The sequence below is a fragment of the Myripristis murdjan genome, chromosome 15 (genome assembly GCF_902150065.1).
Source record: "Myripristis murdjan chromosome 15, fMyrMur1.1, whole genome shotgun sequence".
NCBI lineage: Eukaryota > Metazoa > Chordata > Actinopteri > Holocentriformes > Holocentridae > Myripristis > Myripristis murdjan.
Genome location: NC_043994.1, coordinates 15995187 through 16013883, shown reverse-complemented (window position 1 = coordinate 16013883; position 18697 = coordinate 15995187). Strand labels below are relative to the sequence as shown.

General features: G+C 40.2%; 1 protein-coding gene across 6 annotated transcripts in view; it reads left to right on the top strand.

The window, feature by feature from the left end:
- Positions 1 to 18697, top strand: part of LOC115372415 (protocadherin-15) — a 234862-nt gene that overhangs the window by 127151 nt on the left and 89014 nt on the right. For all 6 annotated transcript variants that reach the window (XM_030070300.1, XM_030070295.1, XM_030070297.1 and 3 more), the window contains 6 exons: positions 3062 to 3232; positions 8106 to 8214; positions 8439 to 8551; positions 13652 to 13858; positions 16317 to 16451; positions 18391 to 18540. In XM_030070300.1, coding sequence (XP_029926160.1) covers positions 3062 to 3232; positions 8106 to 8214; positions 8439 to 8551; positions 13652 to 13858; positions 16317 to 16451; positions 18391 to 18540 — 885 coding nt within the window. The remainder of the gene's footprint in view (positions 1 to 3061; positions 3233 to 8105; positions 8215 to 8438; positions 8552 to 13651; positions 13859 to 16316; positions 16452 to 18390; positions 18541 to 18697) is intronic.

Genomic DNA, 18697 nt, shown 5'->3' with positions numbered 1-18697 from the left:
CGATGACAGGCATGGTTTATAAATTGTGAAACACATGGACATCAATGAAGCCCCATCCACTCCCATTGTATTTATAGGTCAGCAGATGTATACAGTAGAAACACTTTAGCCTTTTAAATGCCCAGTATTACATGCTGATCAAATATGCACACTCTTATAATCCTGAACAAATACATGCAAAATCAATCATTTGGCAGCAATCTCACACATTTTCCTCAGGAAATGCTCCTTTTCTAGTTTTATTTATTTATTTTTTGTTTGTTTGTTTCAACTGGCAAGGCTACAATAGCAATTTGGCTCCAAAATACAGCCTCAAAAAGTTGCCCTCTCTCCCTTCCCTTCATGTAGTGATCAACTCTCCATGACCACTATGTTAGTTCGCCCACTGCTGGAGAGCGGCTGTGGCAGGAGCAGCAGGGCTCAGCACAGCTCTGCTCCATTTATAGAGAAATAAGACAGCAGGAGGTGAGTCTGTGTTACTGATCATTTGGATTCCCGCAGGGTTTAAAAAAGCGGGTGTTCCCACGCTTGCAGACTGTATCTAAGTCTGCATGAATGATTTGAATAGAGTTTGGCTTTTTCTTCACAAACGTCAGGTCAAACTCCATTCAAAAGCCTAGCAATTTAATGTTGCCGGTAAAAATACATGACAGGCAAAACATGACGTAAGACCTTTTATAGATGGTATAAAAGGATGGTATCTTTTAGAAAATTTGGCACAATGTGATTCAAAGAACAGCACTTTTATAACTGAAACATAACATTGGTCACTTCAGTTGCTTACAAATATTACAGTTACATTCACATATCTGTCTTATGCTACATATTAAGGGTACCTTATAAGTACCTAAGTACCTACTACCTGTAGAAACTGATAATCAGTGAATAGGGATACTGTATGTTTAATTCATGTACTTCAAAGAGGAATCTTTCTCATCCTGAATACCATATGTAATAGTAAAGGTATAATATCTTCTTTGTTTGATGTGTCTTTTAGTTTTACAAAGTTGACTTTCAAGTGAAGAAATCAACACAGAAATGAGGAGTGTTTTTTTATGTAGTGTCTTATAATCCCCCAAAAAATACACTTTCCCCTTTTCATTAAATTAATACCAGATGTACTTTATATGGTAATACCTAGCCTCCACTATAGGCTTCTTTCAATTACTCAAATCCCTGACTACAATTACATTTGCTACCTAGAACAATCCACCGCCCTCGAACACACACAGGCACACACACAATCAAAATATCTGTCCCACTTCTACATAAAATCGGGTGCCTATGAGACCTTTTATTGCACATGTACTACATGCAATTATGAACTACTGGTGTGCTTTGTTTCAAGCATCTCCTGAAGGAGTTAAGAATTTTTTTTTTTTTTTTTTTTTTTTTTTTTCCCATCTTTCTGCAGTCAGATTTTAATTTACTATGAACACTGGCATATTGCCAGAGCTGGATGGCAACTCTGATCTGATTTAGGTCCTTTACTCTTAAGTGTGTGTCATAGTGCCACTGACAAAGGTGCTTTTTCTTCTTAGACTAATACCTCAGTAATTTCCTCACTTTAAAAAAATCCTAAATTAATTGTCAAGTCCATCAGGATCAGACAGGGTTTATTAAAAATAGATGAGCTGCTGACAATCTGCCTCATTCTCTGCATTTCTTCACTTCAGCACTGATATCATGTCTCCTTGTGGTTTCCTTTCACTGGATGCAGAAAAGGCATTTGATCATGTTGAATAGCCTCTCTTTGCCTATGTGCAACTTTGAGTCACCTAAAGAAAAAAAAAAACTGATTCAATCAGCAGAGAAATTACATTGTAATAAGATAATAATTAAGAGCAATGTAGAAATGAATGCAGTTAAGACATCCACCCACAGAGGACACAGTAAAATCTCTACATGCCTTTTGATTGGTCTGTCATGCTATAGAAGCACTTTATAAACCGGGTTATGGAAAATTGCTATGTCAAGTAAGTGATCATTATTAGAAGTAGTAACAGTATTACAAAAGTAGTGACAGGAAAAGCTCGTTCAAGGGACACATGGCAGGTTAACACTATCTTTTGCCTGAAACAGAAGATAAAGTGTTACCCTTTGCAGGACTTACCCCAACAATGAAATGTCAGCTGGAACAGAGCTTGGACAAATACTCTGCAAATCCCAGCCATCAGGTGATCCATTTTAACTTTAGACTTTATACACTCTATTATACCCCTCTAGAAATTATTCCAAATGGGAAGAAATCTGATCCACACACAGCTCTCTTTGTCCCCGCAGCATCTGGGGTACTTTTATACACATGGTTTGGGACTGCCCAGAGCTGCACACATACTGGCGAGCAGTGGCCCATGAGCTGTTTCAGATGCTACGCATGCCTAGACCCTGTAAGCCTGCTCACTCCCTGTCATTATCTCAGTAGGTTCTGTCATTCAGTGATATTGCTCAGCTGGAAATGGCCTTTGTTCAGAGACAAGGTGTTAAACTGCAGAATTACAGTATGTGGGTTGATAATTAAACATTTATAGTCCTGGATCAAAACTATGCCAGATATATCACGAGTAATATGTATTTCTGTTTCCTAGCGTTTTTGAGGTGGGCGGATGATTGAGCTCTGGGGTCTGTTTTGTTTGTGCTCCATGTTTGTGGTGTAACGTGGTGTAATGTGTGTCATGTAAAGGTCCTCTGCCTTTCTTTTGTTTATTTTCTTCCCCTTGTGTTGTGTAATACTTCTCTCTTTATGCAAAATAAAAACATTTGATCATGAAAATAATTCATTCATTTAGTTATTTTCTACTCACAGCATTTACAAAACAATAGACTGAAGTACCTGCAGCCATACTAATTAAGGATGAAGAGAGAATTCATGCAGTGCTGGGGACTTTTCATATTGGTCACCACTATAATATATGCCGAGGAACTGCTGCAGAGATCTCTGCTATGGTTTTAATGGATTCCATTGATTTCAATGAGAACATTGTGTAACCTTGGTACACGGAGCAATAAATCACCTGGGAGGTTGAAGGTTGAAATCTAAAGCATTTGTTTGCTCTCCCAGGACCGTGCTCCATATCCTCCCAACAGACGAACGGCAACCACCACTCTGACTGTGGACGTTTTGGATGGAGACGATCTGGGTCCCATGTTCTTGCCCTGTGTTTTGGTCAGCAACACCCGTGACTGCAATCCCCTCACCTACCACGTTTCTATCCCAGAATTTACCGAACCGGTAAGAATCAGACAGACAGATAACCTCTAACCCACTGTTTTTCCCACAAGGTAATTTTGACGGAGGTGATGCAGAATATTTCTGGTTAACGTGCGAACATGGATGTATTCTTGGCTCTGTGAACCTATGCATGTGTATTTGCCCGTGTGCATGTGTCATTCACATTTCATTTTCTGGTGCATCTCTGTGCTACTGTACATCCTCATCTCAAGTCATATCCTTACTGTACATGTTAAATGATTGCTATACAGTACTCTACACATCATCTGGTTTCTATCTCACATTGCTGTATTTTTTCTGTTTTTTTTTTTTTTTTTTTTTAACTGTCCTCACCTGGAGGCTGAATAAGGCTTGCTGTTTTGTCTCAGCATGGAAATTCCAGGGGCTTTTTCTGGTCTGTTGATTCAACAATTAGAGCTGAAGGCTGAGTTGACCTCAGATGAGAGCTAAACACCACTGGAATTCAGAGAAGCAAGAGGAAGAGGGAGGGAGATGCTGTGGTCTCAGAGAGCAAGATATAAAGAGGTTAAAGTGGAGAGAACAAGTGAGAACCAATACAGAAAATGGATTCGGGGGAAAGTGAAATGCATTTAAGTTGTTTTTCCAATGAAATAAGAGTCTTAAATGGGTTTGTACAGGCATAAATGCGCAGGTTTGGTGTGTGTGTATGTGTGTGTTTGTATGTTGGAATGGAAGGGAGGTAGGCATGAAAGCTGAGTGCTTTTGCTAGTTGGGTCTGCTTTTTTCCTGCATTGGTCCCAGATACCCAGGGGGGAGGCACTGGGGCACAGAGAGAGAGTGGAGCAGAGAGGTTAACACAGAGAAGAAAGTGATAAAATAACCTATGAGCTGGGGCTCATCATACTGGGGAAAATACAGTGGGTTCGAAAAGTCTGAGTCCAACAATCAACAACTGTTTGCTCTTGTTTGTTGTTGAAATGCTTGTATGAAACTGAAATATATCTCAGTATACAGGTTTTCTCATTTATTTCTCGCAGCATTCATTTCATTCATATATTAACACATATACTTTACTGTATGTTCCTAATACAAAGTATAAATCATTATGGCCTTTAAACAACCAATACTTAATATGAACTAAATTCCATGCAAAATTCTAGCAGATGCTTAAAATAAAGTACTAAAATGTTTAAAAGCTCAAAACAGTGTTGAAAAACTATACCGGTGCCCAGAGGCGGTCCTGGCTAGTTTTGCGCCCTGGGCGAACCGTCCCCCACCCCCCCCACCCCCACCACATCAGGCCTATCATTTGTTAACATCCTATTAACTAAGAATAACACACTAGAAATTACTCATAAAGCTATATCACATATAGCTTACAAAATGTCATGTCAGTGTATAGGAAGTTATTTAGGTTACCATAGACCCACGTATAGCAAAAAAAATAAAAAATTCCAGTCAGGACGTATTGTTTACCAAATCCACAGACTAACAGGCCAATGTGAACTTGCACTTGTTGTGTTGCAAACACAAACTAGCCTATGGGTGAAATTAATTCCATGACATGATGCCTAAAATTCTAATAGCTGCTAGTTCAGCAAAACTAAAAACCAAAAAAAAAACCAAAAAAAAACTTCTGTGGCTAAGTGGCAACATATTAGCAAGAGGCTAATAAATAGGGTATAGGCTACTGTTTCATTACATGCACAATTAACATCACGCATAGAAACTTGCATACCTTTATCTTTTGAACGTTTCTCCTCTTCTTCTCTCCTTCTCTTTCTGAACTGGGCACCTGATGTTTTTTTTGGCCTTTTGTCCATGATACTCCATTGACTTTTTGTTGTTGTTGTTGTTGTTTGGCATTTTCACATAACCCAATAAATTACATGTAGCTATAAGGGGTCTATATTAATTTTATGAATGAAATACAATTTATTTGGAAGCAGCAGTTTGTGTTGTTTGGCCTGGGATCTTTCATATCAGAGGTTAGTCTATCCCCCGCCCCCCTCCCCTTTGCTTTTCCTGAGACTCACAACCTGCGCACAGCCTCTGCAGTCGCAAGTTGATCCCCCGCGCCCCCTCCCCCTTGGCTTTTCTTCTGACACACACGACCTGTATACATGACTCTCAGCAGCAAGTTGACGTGATAGTAAGGGCGCCTTAGCGCCCACTGCACTGACTTGACATGGAAATGTGCGATATTAGTCTAGAAACGATTTTTTTTTTTTTTTTTTTTTTTTGCGGACGCACTTTTTTTTTTTTTTTGGACGGCGCTTGTGCGCCCCCAAGTAGATTGCGCCCTGGGCGGTTGCCCACATTGCCCATAGCAAAAACCGTCCCTGCCGGTGCCAAACTGCAACTAAACTGAAAGTTTCTGAGGCGGCAGTACAGCACTTGCAGGAGAAGTTTTCACAAACACTTCAAAGCAAGACCATGGTGACCTAAAGCGACTACCAAGACCTGTATATCAAGTAAACAGCACAGGACAGAACAGCTTGTGTATTCAAGATACAAAGCCTGCTGGACAATGATCAGCCCACTCCAGTGTGTAGAAGTGTAGAAAAGATGATTGGAAATTGCAGCCTGGGAGAGCAGTTTCCAAGCCACTTCCTTGACAACAAAAAACTAGTCTAAAGTCTAAATGTTTATCATGGACCAGATCACACCAGTGTTTCACTAAGACTGGAGGTAGTTTTTTTTTTTTTTTTTTTTTTTTTTTAAACAGCTGAATCAAAGTTTGAACTTTAATGTTGCAATCAGAGAGGTTATGTGTGGAGGCGACTACTTGAGTTAATACAACAGTGCTTAAAGCCTACAGTCAGACGTGGTGGTGGAAGTGTTCAGGTGTGGGGGTGTTTCATCTTTTCTGGAGCCAGTCACTTGCACAGGATGAGTATCACAGTGAACAAAGAGAAATACCACTCTTTTCTGTAGATCCCTTATGTAATAAAGTGGTGTGGAAGAGGATTCATTTTCTGACAGGACAGTGACCCTAGCCATGCACTGAAGCTAACCATGCACTGCCGGGGGTTATATGAAGTTTAATGAAGAGCAAGGAGAGCTGGCTTGCAAGGCTTTCCTTCCACGTCCTCAACAGCACTGAACGTCTAGGGGAACATTTGAAGAAGGAGATGAAACGTTCGATAACATCACAAGACACACTGGGATTCTCTAAATGAGGCCAGGCATAATGTGAATCCTCAGATTATACAAAACCTCGCCGAACGGATGCCACACAGAGTGCAAACTGTGATTAAGCCAAACAAGTGGACATACAAAAAAGAGAAATTTTAACTTTCTCTAAAAACTAGCAGACCTTACATGACTTAAATTAGTTTGAAATTATTGGGAGATGGAGAGACCTGTCTGCTTGAAACTAGAAACTCCATTAGCTTTTGATGAATGATAAAACAAAGGACTTCTTGGTGTTGGACCCCCTGTATAGATTGGTTGAGAAGATCAAACATTAGAGAGATCAACAGAGAGAGAAGTTGTGTGTATGTCTGTTTGCGTCTGTCTGAGTTTGTGTGCAAGGAAGGAGGGCAGCCACAATGTTGTTTGTTCAGAGTTTCTTGTTGAGTTGCCCATGCTATGTATAATTTATGATAAAAGGTTTGCAGACTGCTAAGTATGCAGGACCTGGATGCTGTGCGTACGAGGAGCAGAGCTTTTTCATCAGTGTATGAAAATGTTAGCCTTTTCCCTCCTCTGTCCCCCTTTTCCTCGCTCTGAACACTGGTCCACAAATGGCTCATTAGTCCTTAATATATATACTGGACAGCATTTTCAATATATGGTATCCATCCTGTATAAACCATTGTATCATTGAGATTTTTTTTTTAACAATGATAATCTGCAAAGCTGGTTTTTATCACATATTTTTTTTCATTTCCTGCCGTTTAATTTCTTTAAACAGTGTTTAATTAAATTTCAAAACACCATGTTTTAGGAATGCCCTATATTGGCTCTGCAAGTTTTTAGTCATTTTCCACTGGTCTCCGGCTTTCTCAATTCTGCAGTGTAACCATTATGCTAACATATCTGTCCATGGGGAGATTTGTCTTCTCATAATTGATGAGTGTATTGTAATTAATCACAATGGCTAGACACGCGTTATTAAGTTGATCTGTATTTATTTTTGCCCTAGGGGGATATAATGTGGGCTCTGGAGTCCCCTGGATAATGACTGCTGGAGGAGGGTATTATAGCTAATCATCATTGTGCAGAGCTAGGGGGATTTGATTTAGCGCACCTCCAGACATTGTAAAAACGAGAGGGCTGGCTGGGGAGGGGTGTAAGGATTACTCCAGAGCTGAGGGATATAAATATACCCCTAAGGGAGGGATTCTTCCTGCCAGAGAGCTGTTAGCCATGTGCCTGTCTATGCGAGGGAACTTCTGCACAAGACCCTTAGCATATTTACATTTACTGTATTAGCCATATGGAGGCTCTCTCCAGCCAGGAAGTTTACTGAAATACCGTGTGCTAAACATATTTCCACTTAGCCATATGTTGATGTGCAAGGGTCGGGATTGCTGGATAATTAGGTGTGATGATGTCTGAGTGTGCATGTGCAAGAAGAGTAGCCTACAGCACCGCAAACAGATTAGCCTTGATGTACAGCACTATTAGGCATGTCTGGAGTGCTGATGAGAAATAGATCTAATAGCAGTTGCTTATTAGTTAATTACCCTAATAATTGGCCAGTTTACAGTGTGCTATGGATTATGACTGATAAGGCACTGGCCTACTTACAGAATTTTGGTTAATAAATTGGAGCTCCTCAATTTTTTCTGGGTTCTTTGTTGGTCTTAATATTCAGTGTTATAGGCCTTTGGGGTGCATTCTGTTAAACTTTGACTCTGTCGCTGTGTTTGGTGAAGGACTGACTTTTCACTCCTCATTTCAGAGCAAACTGAACCCACTGAATGTGACCCCTCCTATCCGTGCAGTGGACATGGACAGGAACATACAGCCCCCGTCAGACAGACCTGGCATCCTTTACTACATCCTGACTGGTGGGTACAAAGCTCAGCTTCTCTCATTTTACCCAGTTTCCCCTCAGGGATCAATGAAGTATGTCTGATTCTGATTCTGATCCAGATTTATACAACCGTTCTTCTTGTAAGTTTTGGGTTTGGTGTGTATTAAAACCGTGACTTTACATCCTGATGTCTGTTCCAGAGTTGGGTTATGGTGCCATAAAATGCCCCGACTCCAAAGTGTTTATTCTTTATCGCAGGTCATCCATCCACATACAAAGAGTATTTCTCTTTCAACAAGACCACTGCAGAGCTGCGTGTGCTGAAGCCCATCAACAGAGATGTGCATCAAAGGTTTACACTCATCATCAAGGTAAACGGTGAAATCCCATTTAATTTAACCTTCACTCATATATTGTCGCTATCCAGTGAAAACCTGATAACTCCAATTTTGGTGATATTCATGTTTTAACTTAATTTGTGTATTTGCATGCCTTTCTATGGATTGAGAAAGTTCTACATGAATTGGGATCATGAAACCTTTATTAAAGTACTTATATAAACTGAAAAATGTGCAGTTGTCATCCTAGAGACAAGACTGTTTTTCTTAGTTTCTGAAAAGCTGATATTAAGGAGATACAAGGATTTGCTTGAACAGCAGCGATATATAACACAGCTTCACATATACTGGAGACAAGATGCACAGTACAGTTGTACTGCTGTACCTATACATTCAGGGCCAAACAAATGCCTCAGTGTTGAAACATTGGCATAGTTGGTAAAATTAATGAGCGGAGCAGTGACTTGCGCAGCGGTCCAATGCACCCTAGGGTCACAATCATAAGCTAGCTGAACAAAATGGGTCCGACATGAGAATATTATGAGGTATTCGGTAACATTTCACAGTAAGGGTACATGATTTACAGTGAATTTGTGATCGACTTCATGCTGAAAAAACATTAATTAATGCATAGACGACTGCATGAATTATCAGGAATGTACAAGAAATAACAGAATCTCATGCATGCCTACATGTAAGAACAATAAATCAATTAATGCAAGAACGAATGTATTTCAGTCAGTCAGTGTTAACGGTATTCCAATGCAAAGCTGAAGTGGAGATGATCTGCTGTTGCAGTTTAGACACAGATTCACAAAAGCAAGACATATTCATGACAAAACATGTATAAATGATGTGTGAATATATTTGTTTTGATAGATGTCAGTCCTTCAGTTTATTATTTAAGTAAATGAGACCATATTTCTTCACCTATCTTCGTCTCGGTATCTTTTGCTGCCTCCCCATTAAGTAAACAAAGCTGAATTGTACAACACCTCATTTCTAACCTTCCTATTATTTTATGAAGTTGTACCACATTATGATTAACACATATCCAGATAAATTTAGCTTGCACTTTGACCCGCTCTACCAAGATAACCTCAGGCACGCAGACCATTAACCTTATCTTTAGCGGTTTTGGAGATTGGGGTGAAAAAGATGTTATGATTTATGGACTTGGCAGGAAGATAGGCTGCTGCACTCTCATGAATCCTAATTTAGAGTGGAGTCAGGGATTACCTCAGTGCTGGTGCAGAGCAGCAGTGCAGGCTAACTTCCCAAGGAAAGGAGGGACTGATCATGTGTGAGGGGTATTTTGCATGTCTCCAGGAAAACGGTGCGTAGCTAGGGGAAGGGATACAGTTGAGAGAGAGGGAGCAAGAGAGGAGCAGAAGACCAAGAGAGATGTATGTGGAGGAAGATAGGAGCCTTATCTTGCTGAGTTATAGAGAGAAGGAGGAACTGTTGCTCTAGGACTCAGTAGGGTAGGAAAGTGAGAATTACACTTTGGTATCCTGAGAGTATGTGGTGAACATACATAATGCTGGGGGAATGAATTGAAGTCTTACTTGGGGAGATAGAATCATCACACAATAATAGTGGTATAACAGTGTTGTGGCATCTCCAGCACATTTTACAAAACTCATTTGTTGTGTTTCCAATGTCATCATTGATCCTGATGGAACAATATCCTCCAAAGGTGGCCAGGATGAAATGAGGGCCTCGAACAAGTGACAAAGACAGATGAAGACAGAGGGAGATTGGGTCATCAAAATGACAACAACAGAAAGGGAGGACATATGAGAGTAAAAGGACGAAAAGAGAGGGCAAGTCAGGATGGGAGAATGAAGAGTGAGTGATAAACAGTGACTTTTGGTTGCAGTGAATCTCCTTTAGGCCGATGTATTGTAGCAGTGGAACACAGGTCATTTACCACTGCCTTGCAGAAACAGGGACACCGCTAAAGAGCTAAATCGCCAGGGAGCTCTAAACCTTACCTTACCTTACTCTCTCTCTCTTTCTCTCTCTCTCTCAAGATCCTGGCATACCGTGCATATACACACACACACACACACTTCCACACAATTTGTCTGACAATTGGGAATACTTCCCTCAGGTGTCTAAGAGCAGATTGGATCTTGGGAGAACTGTAGGCCAGGGCTGTGTGGGTGTTCTTTATCATCACTCAGATAGGAGAAAGAGGTGGAGGAAGCTACGCGAGGCGTCTGGCACCCATGGTGGTGGTGATAAAGACAGGTGTGAATCCCTACTGTTCCAACACTGGAGCAGTGAGTAATGTGCAGGCGGCTGCTATCTTGAAGGATACGCAGAAGACAATACACAACAAAGTATAGTGTCTTTTGGCCTCCACATGGTATTTTTATAGCATTGGAACTTTTTTTTTTCCTCTGTTGCAGTTGGCACTCTGCAACACAAGCCCAGTGAAATTAAGTTATTGCACCAGTTTAGTTCCAGGTCATGGCTTAAACTGACATGTCGCCTTGCTCCCCCTCTCCATCTGTATTTTCAAAGCCTTAATCTTAATGTTGATGCTTCTGAAACATCCCAGTGTGGGAGGCAATGATGATTCCAGTTACAACCTGTCCAGTGAGACCGAACCAAATGAGGCTTGGTTTCACTGAATCTGTCCGAAACACCACTATGTGGGATGCACTGGTGACATATGTCTTTAATGTCTTCTCACTGGGATGAGGTGATGCAGAGATTGGTGAAAGTACAGCCTCTGAGGCACACTTTTATATATATATATATATATATATATATATATATATATATATATATATATATATATATATATATTTTTTTTTTTTTTTTTTTTTTTTTTCCTCTAAGCTAGAATAACTGAGAGAACCTACAGTACATATTTAAATATGTCCTGATTCCTGTCAGCCACCAACTGTGCTGGTAATTACAGAAGAAGGGATGTGTTCATTCTGGTAATTGTGCGATTTATAGTTGATACAGTTGGTCACGTTTTGCCTGTCTATTACACCAGTACCACTATGAGTCAACAGTCTGCAGGGATATGCAGAACTTATACAATACAGAATCCTTTGCCCTGTGTTTACAAATCTGTAATCTTAATGTTGATGCTTCTGAAGCATGCCAGTGTAGGAGGCAATGGTGATTCCAGTTACAACCTGACCAGTGAGACACTAGGATGGGATGAACTTGGGCTTAAGTTCAGGGTGCTCTTTTGTGTGATAATATGTGAGAGAACATGGAAATTTTGCAATATGTCGTTGGTATAGTTGATCATATTTTTCACTGTTTGTTCTATGAATGCCGGCTGAATTTAGATGTAGTTAAGTCAACATCATGCTTATACATTTGACTGCAGAGCCAGGGGGATTTGAGCATTAGCTGTCTTATAGAATTATCATGTCAATTTGGAATGTGTTGTGCAGTATTTTTTATTTATTTATTTATTTATTTTTTTAATAGGTTAAGTAAGTCAAATTTATGGAGATACTTGGTATTCTGTCATGCAGCAATATCACCTTCAGTATTCATCCCACATTGCTGTCTTAGACATGGAAAGTGACATTTAGATAATGATTTTTTACTGCTAAGTGTTCCATGTGCTGTTCCATGGGTGGATACAACTATACGTCTGCTTTTAGGAATAGGCTGTTAATTTACTGATGTGTAGCTGATTTGATTTCACCATATCAGGTTCCTTCACCATTCATCTGAGAGTTCAGCATCCTACATCTAACAAATACAGAGACGCAGAAGGTCATGCTTTCTTGAGTTTGCACAATTATCTGCAGAAAGAGAGACAGAAAGCCTGAACTGCAAATTGAGTGCTGACATGCTTGTTTGTTAGCTAATCGAAAACAGTTTTATTTTTTTTGTTTGTTTTTTTTTTATTCCTCCGTGCCGGTGACAGCTGTGGCACAAGGCAAGCGATGTCTCAGGAATGTCTTGAGAGAATTTCTTCCAATTTGGCACAAACGTCCACTTGGACTCGAAAATGAACGGATCAGAATTTGATGGTTGAAGGTCAAAGGTGAAGGTCCTGTGACGTCACAAAACAGGTTTTTTTCATAACTCGAGAATTCATACACTAATTATGACAAAGTTTCACACAAGTGTATAATTGGATAATATGGTGAAGTGATGACATTTTATATTGAATACGTCAAGGTCAGCTTTTCACAACACTTTTCTGGCCCTTAATCAACGGCATAACTCAGGAACAGAAGGGGAGATTTTGACTATATTTCACATTTGGTTGGATAATGAATTTATCCCTTGTTGAAGTGTTGTGAGTCCAGTCCAGTTTTTCTTTGTTTTTGTTTTTTTTTTGTTTTGTTTTTTTTTTGTATTGATTTGGACCCTCATCACTTCCTTTCCCTGGATGACAAACAGGACAGGGGGCCTCCTGATATTGGGCTTCAGGTGTTTATCGTTACACCATGTGACAAAGCTCTCTCTCAGTCCTCTGTACTCCTCTGTGAAATTATTCTTATTATCCTTATTGTTCTTTTTTTATTTTTATTTTATTTATATATTTTACCCTGAATCTTGGCATTGATTTAGCTCTTAATATTTTCTATGAGCCTTCTTCTGCCGTTGGTTGCTTATTTGACAGAGTAGAGAGAGTCCCTAATTATTATCTATCCCTCACAGATGATGGTATTTGCGTTAAGTGCCGCTCCAATTACTGCGGCCTAATCCTAAGTGGACCTCTGATTAAATTTAGTTAATGCAGCTTTTTGTAATTGAAATGACACTCTGAGAAATTATGCCTTTGTGTCCCTGTCCCTGCACTCTAGCGGAATGAGACTGAAGAGTTGGGACTTAAATGCTTTTACCATGTGCCGTGACTCTTGGCCAAAGGTGTTACTCTTATCGTCCCGACTCATTATTAGAGAGACAACATGGCCAATTTGCAGCGAGTGATATTCTGTTTTATTTAATTAAGAAAAACATTATGTAAAACCTAAAAGTCTATGGATCAGTATGCATCAAAGTACAGTAGCATGTGCTAACATGAGCCAACATGGGGATAAAAATCTTTTTCCAGCACTCCCTGTACACCACATATATGCCTACGTGCACATAAATGCACACACCCATTTTTTCTCTCCTTCTATCTCTTTACAGGCTGAACAGGATAATGGTCACCCTCTCCCAGCCTATGCCGACCTCATCATAGAAATCCTGGATGAGAACAACCAGGCACCGTATTTCCAGTTTGCCTCCTATCAGGGCTACGTCAGTGAGTCTGCCTCAGTGGGCACCACCATCTCCGTCAGCGCCAACCTCACCTCCCCTCTGGGGATCATCGTTCTGGATAATGACATTGAGGAGGTAGAGAGAGTGATTGCTAGCTCATGCTCACTGTTGCCTACACCTTACACATATCCAGCCTTGCATGCATGTGTGCATTCATGTGCACACAAACAAAAACATGCTTTACAATAGCCCTCAGAAATCATGCTGTCATTTATATGCATTTTTGAGACTTCCGGAACAAAAAAAAATGTATCTGATCTGTTGAGGAAATTATTCTTATTATATTTTTAATGACATTTTGTCATTTGTATATATAAAAAAAAAAGGTTTTCCAAACTTTCTTTTTTTTTTTTTTGGAAAATCTAATAATATTTGGTGTCATTTCTTGACAAAAGATGACAGACTGGCAAAAGAAATGGACATGGTAGCCAGCTAACCAATTGCTTGTTTAAATGTAATGTAACAAGTAATTAGTTTTGTTGGTAAGGTGTCAGAATGCTGTGAATCCAGTCCCATATAAGAGTGAAAGGTGCAGTCCTTAATGTCCAAGTTTTAAACATCTCTTAAATCACAGACTGCGGCAGAGTTGATTATGAGAAAACCTTGTGTATTTTCAGAGAAAATGAGTTAGATCCAGAATTACACATTTGGGAACAGGTTTGTGCTTAATGTTATGTAAGACTTCTGAGGCGTATGGCATAAAATTATAGTCCGTTGATTAAACATCCACTTTTAGACATGCGTGTGTGTTGACATTTTGTACATTTGAATGACATAAAGTAACATGCCCACAAGTCATATTCCTGCTATTTGTTTCCCTGCTGAAGCTGGCTCCCGGTGATACACCTGTAGGTAAAAGGGTTGATTTCGGTTGCTCTGACAGAAAATAAATGCATGCATCAGTTTGTGAAGTGTCACAACAAATTGGAGGCACTCGACACTGCTGGAGACATTCTCAATGCACAATTAATATCTTTTTAATTTGTGTAAAAACAATGTTAGAACATGTGATCAACAATATAATTATATGTTCTTTGTTGCTTCCAAATTCCATAAACAATGAATACACCACCAATCAGGTCTCCAGTAATGACGTGTGTGTGTGTGTGTGTGTGTGTGTGTGTGTGTGTGTGTGTGTGTGTGTGTGTGTGTGTGTGTGCGAACGCGTGCGTGCGTGCGTGTGTGTGTGTGTGTAGAATAATGCAGCTGACGCATTGAAATTTGTAGTCTGTTGGGAGTGTACGTATGGAGTGTTTTGCTGTGCTGTGTTCTCCTTGCTTTATATGCAGATGAACGTCTCTGCTGTGGTTTTGAAAATCAAAACTAAGTTAACTTCTTTGAATACAAACTTTCACAAGTATTTATGATGTTGTTGCTTCATTCTCGAGTGTGTGTGTGTGTGTGTGTGTGCGTGTGGGGTTAGATGGAGGGGCTAGGGGAATAGGTTTGACATAATTGGTTTAAACAATTGACAAACAAGCATGCGGCAGCAACTGCAAGTGTGTGTGTGTTAGTGTGTGTCTGTGTGTGCCTGTGTGTGCAGGTGTGTGCACTACATTCCAAATCCTTGCAAACTCTGCTGACAGGATGATGCTATCTCACATATTCAGCTACATTTAAAGGGGTAGAATCACATTTGTATCCTTAAGCAAAAACAATTAAACCACCTTTAAAAAAAAATGCATCAGCTTTCATCCCAGTTGTCCATCTCTGGCATTATGAAATTTCTCACTGGGTTTATGAGAAGTGTGTCCTAATAATTTGGTCAGACGTCACATCCCGAGTGATCCCTCTGACTTAGATTCTTTCTATTTCTCTGTCTGCCTCAGTTCATCTCTCCTAATGTGTTTCTCCCTCTTTTCTGAGTCTTTGGAGAAGATTAACAAATCAAAGTGGAGTGTGAGCAGAGATAACAAAATCAATAAGCCACCCAATCCCAGTGTTTATCAAACAGACTGAGAGGACTCATTGACTGACATGAATCACACCTGGCTCCCAGCAATGCACCATAAAGTTTATTTGCTAACAGAGTCTAACTAAACAATGATAGTGTGGGAAGTTCAAAATGAAAAGTGTTGGCTGCGTGTCAGTAAAATGTTCTGAAGACCCCTAATTTATGTCGCCTACTGCTAACCTAAAAGAAAGCGTGTATCTTTGTTTAATGTGCTCTATATTCTGTTCTGAAAAGGAAGAGAGCTGTTAATGGGTCTTCCTTGTTTTCAGAGACGACTTTTCCTCTCTTCCTTCCTTTATTGATAAGTCTTAAAAAGACTCAGCCTGGTTTCTGGTTAGTTTCTCAGCTCCTTTCCCCGCTGTTTCCTGACAATTAAGGGACCTACTGCCGTATTTCTCTTTTCCGCTCTTTTGCCAAACCAAAATGTAATATTTGATAGTTTTTCTCAGCCCCACAGCTGCAACCTTGGAAAAAGAAAAAAAAAAAAAAAAAGAAAAGAAAAGAAAAAAGAGAGAGAGAAGATGAAGTAGTCACATCACCATGGTAACATCCTCTTTTTGAATATCTTTCTCTTGGAAGACGAAAGACCCCATGGTGGAGATTACTCTGGATGACTACACCACCATCTTCAGCCTGACCCCGACCGGGATAATCCGCTACCTGAGGCTCCTCAAACCTGTGGACCGGGAGAAGCAGATGACCTACACGTTCACGGTAGGAGTCGGGCAGCACACTGAAACTATCTGTGAACTAGCACTGTGACCCACATCTCGTTATCTGCGTGTATTAATAGAATTCTCTGGTTACCTCTGTATCAAGAGGCACTCTCCGATGCAAATTTGACCTGACATCGCGAGAGCAATATGACCTTTACTTGTGGTCAAATACCAATACTGCAGCTCCAGTCAGATAGTCTGTTTAATTGAATCTAACTTACAATCATCCCACCAAGCCCAGAAGTAACAAATCTCTATGTTATTGTCTGCTCAGTTTAAAGAAAGACATGACACATGTATCTGACCTCTCTGCTTCTTACGCTGCACTGCGCACACTGTACAGTATGTATGAATTTTCCATTCCAATGAGATACAGCATATTTCATCAGTTTTAACAAGACACGTTCAGCAGGAACTATTTCCTGCTAAGCACAGCATGAGAGGCGTGAGATGGCACAGGCTCACTCAACTCCCCAGCTACTTTCATGTTCCATTTGCATTCTTAACTAGGTTACTCCTGATCTTTATGATGTTTTATTTTTACATAAACCCTCCTATATTCTGCCCATGTCACCTCGGTTAATTTAATGTCTGTTTTACTGCTGTTACACTGATGTCAGAGACCTGGTGGGTAGCTTGTTTTTACACTACAGAGGGATGGCAGCATCTAGGAATATCGCTCCCTCCCTCCATAGGGATTCTTCAGGATTAGAAAGCATCAAAAGGGCAGCACTGAGCTTACAATGAGAACTGCAGGAATGTTTCCTCCAGAGACTATAACTTTGACGGTGCAAGAGTTTCTGAACAGGGAGGATTTGGTTTTCTGTAGTTTCTAATGTGTTCGGTGGGTTCAGTTGGACTGGGGTAGTCTATTTGGAGTATTGGGGCTTTGGACAAAGCATCACAAACTGATGAAACTGTGGTGTGTTTGGTGTGCGTGTGTGTGAGTGAGTCTTCTTGTACTGGTGCATATCTAGGTATGCTTCATTTATTTATTCATAATGGATGTGTGTGTGTTTTTTATACACAAAATGGAGGTGCATCACTGTGTGTAGTAGTCATGGCACAATGAGCAAATAATTTTATTCCAATTGGCTAATATCTAAAATCACAAGTGAATGCACCAAGCTTTGAGAGCTCTCTAAAGACATGTTATCAGTAGCATAATGCTTAAGAGATAACTACAAAGAGCAATAGATAGGTGCCCTTGTGCGGTTTTGAAGATGGCATTCTTTCCGAGATGGTTATTGACAGAAATCACTTTCGCTGTTTGTGCTGGGAATTCCCCAGACAGGAGAGCTGCTCTCTAATGTGCGTAATCATGTGTTTCGGTATACCTCATTCACTGCAATCCTTTGGCTGCTGCTAAAGGAGCCTTCCTAATGTCCAAACTGAAAGATATGCCATTTCCATTTCAGCACTCAGTGCAAATTTTGGGGAAAGCCAATTTACCCCAACAGAAACATATATTTTTTGCTGCTGTTGCTGCTGTTTCACCTCTCCTTGACTGCATTTGTTCAATTCAGTCCATTTTCTCTTTCTCTTGCCAAGCACTTGACATCAGAACTGCCACTGACAAGAAGGCACACAGTTTGCTAAGACTGCACATTGTCCTTTCGGCAAGCTTTCTACAAGCATTCTCCTCTGCTCTCTTTAAAGGCTTCTCTTTCTTTGAGGGAGTTGTAAATACCAACATTGCAGAGGCACAGTGTAACTATATCATGTGCTTTTTGGAGGAGAAATTGAGGAGTTGGTAACTTGTTGTAGTTTGACCCTTTTTCATTTTATGAAAAAAAAAAAAAAACACCCAGTAATGACATTTCCTCAAACCAAAAGCTGAAAAGAATGTAAAGGTCACCTTCTGATTCAGTTCAGCAACAGGATTTTATTGACCGTGCTTACATTTCCATATGCATATCTGTTTCCTGTGTTTAAAGATGATAGCATCAGACGGGGTCCAGCAGAGTGAACCAGTGACTGTCAACATTTTGGTCATTGATGCCAATGACAACACACCCACCTTTCCCGAGGTGTCCTACAGCGTTGAAGTCTTCACTGACATGCAGCCAGGAGAGACAGTATTACAGGTAATCAATCAAAACAATCGTTCCCTTGCCTTTCACTTGCTCCTTCGATCTCTCGCTCTTGCTCTTTGCTTTGCGCCTGCCTGCTTGTCCCCATCACACCGCCTTTCTTTCTTTTGTGCTCTCACACGGCCTCTTTCATGCTAAACGTGAATAAACA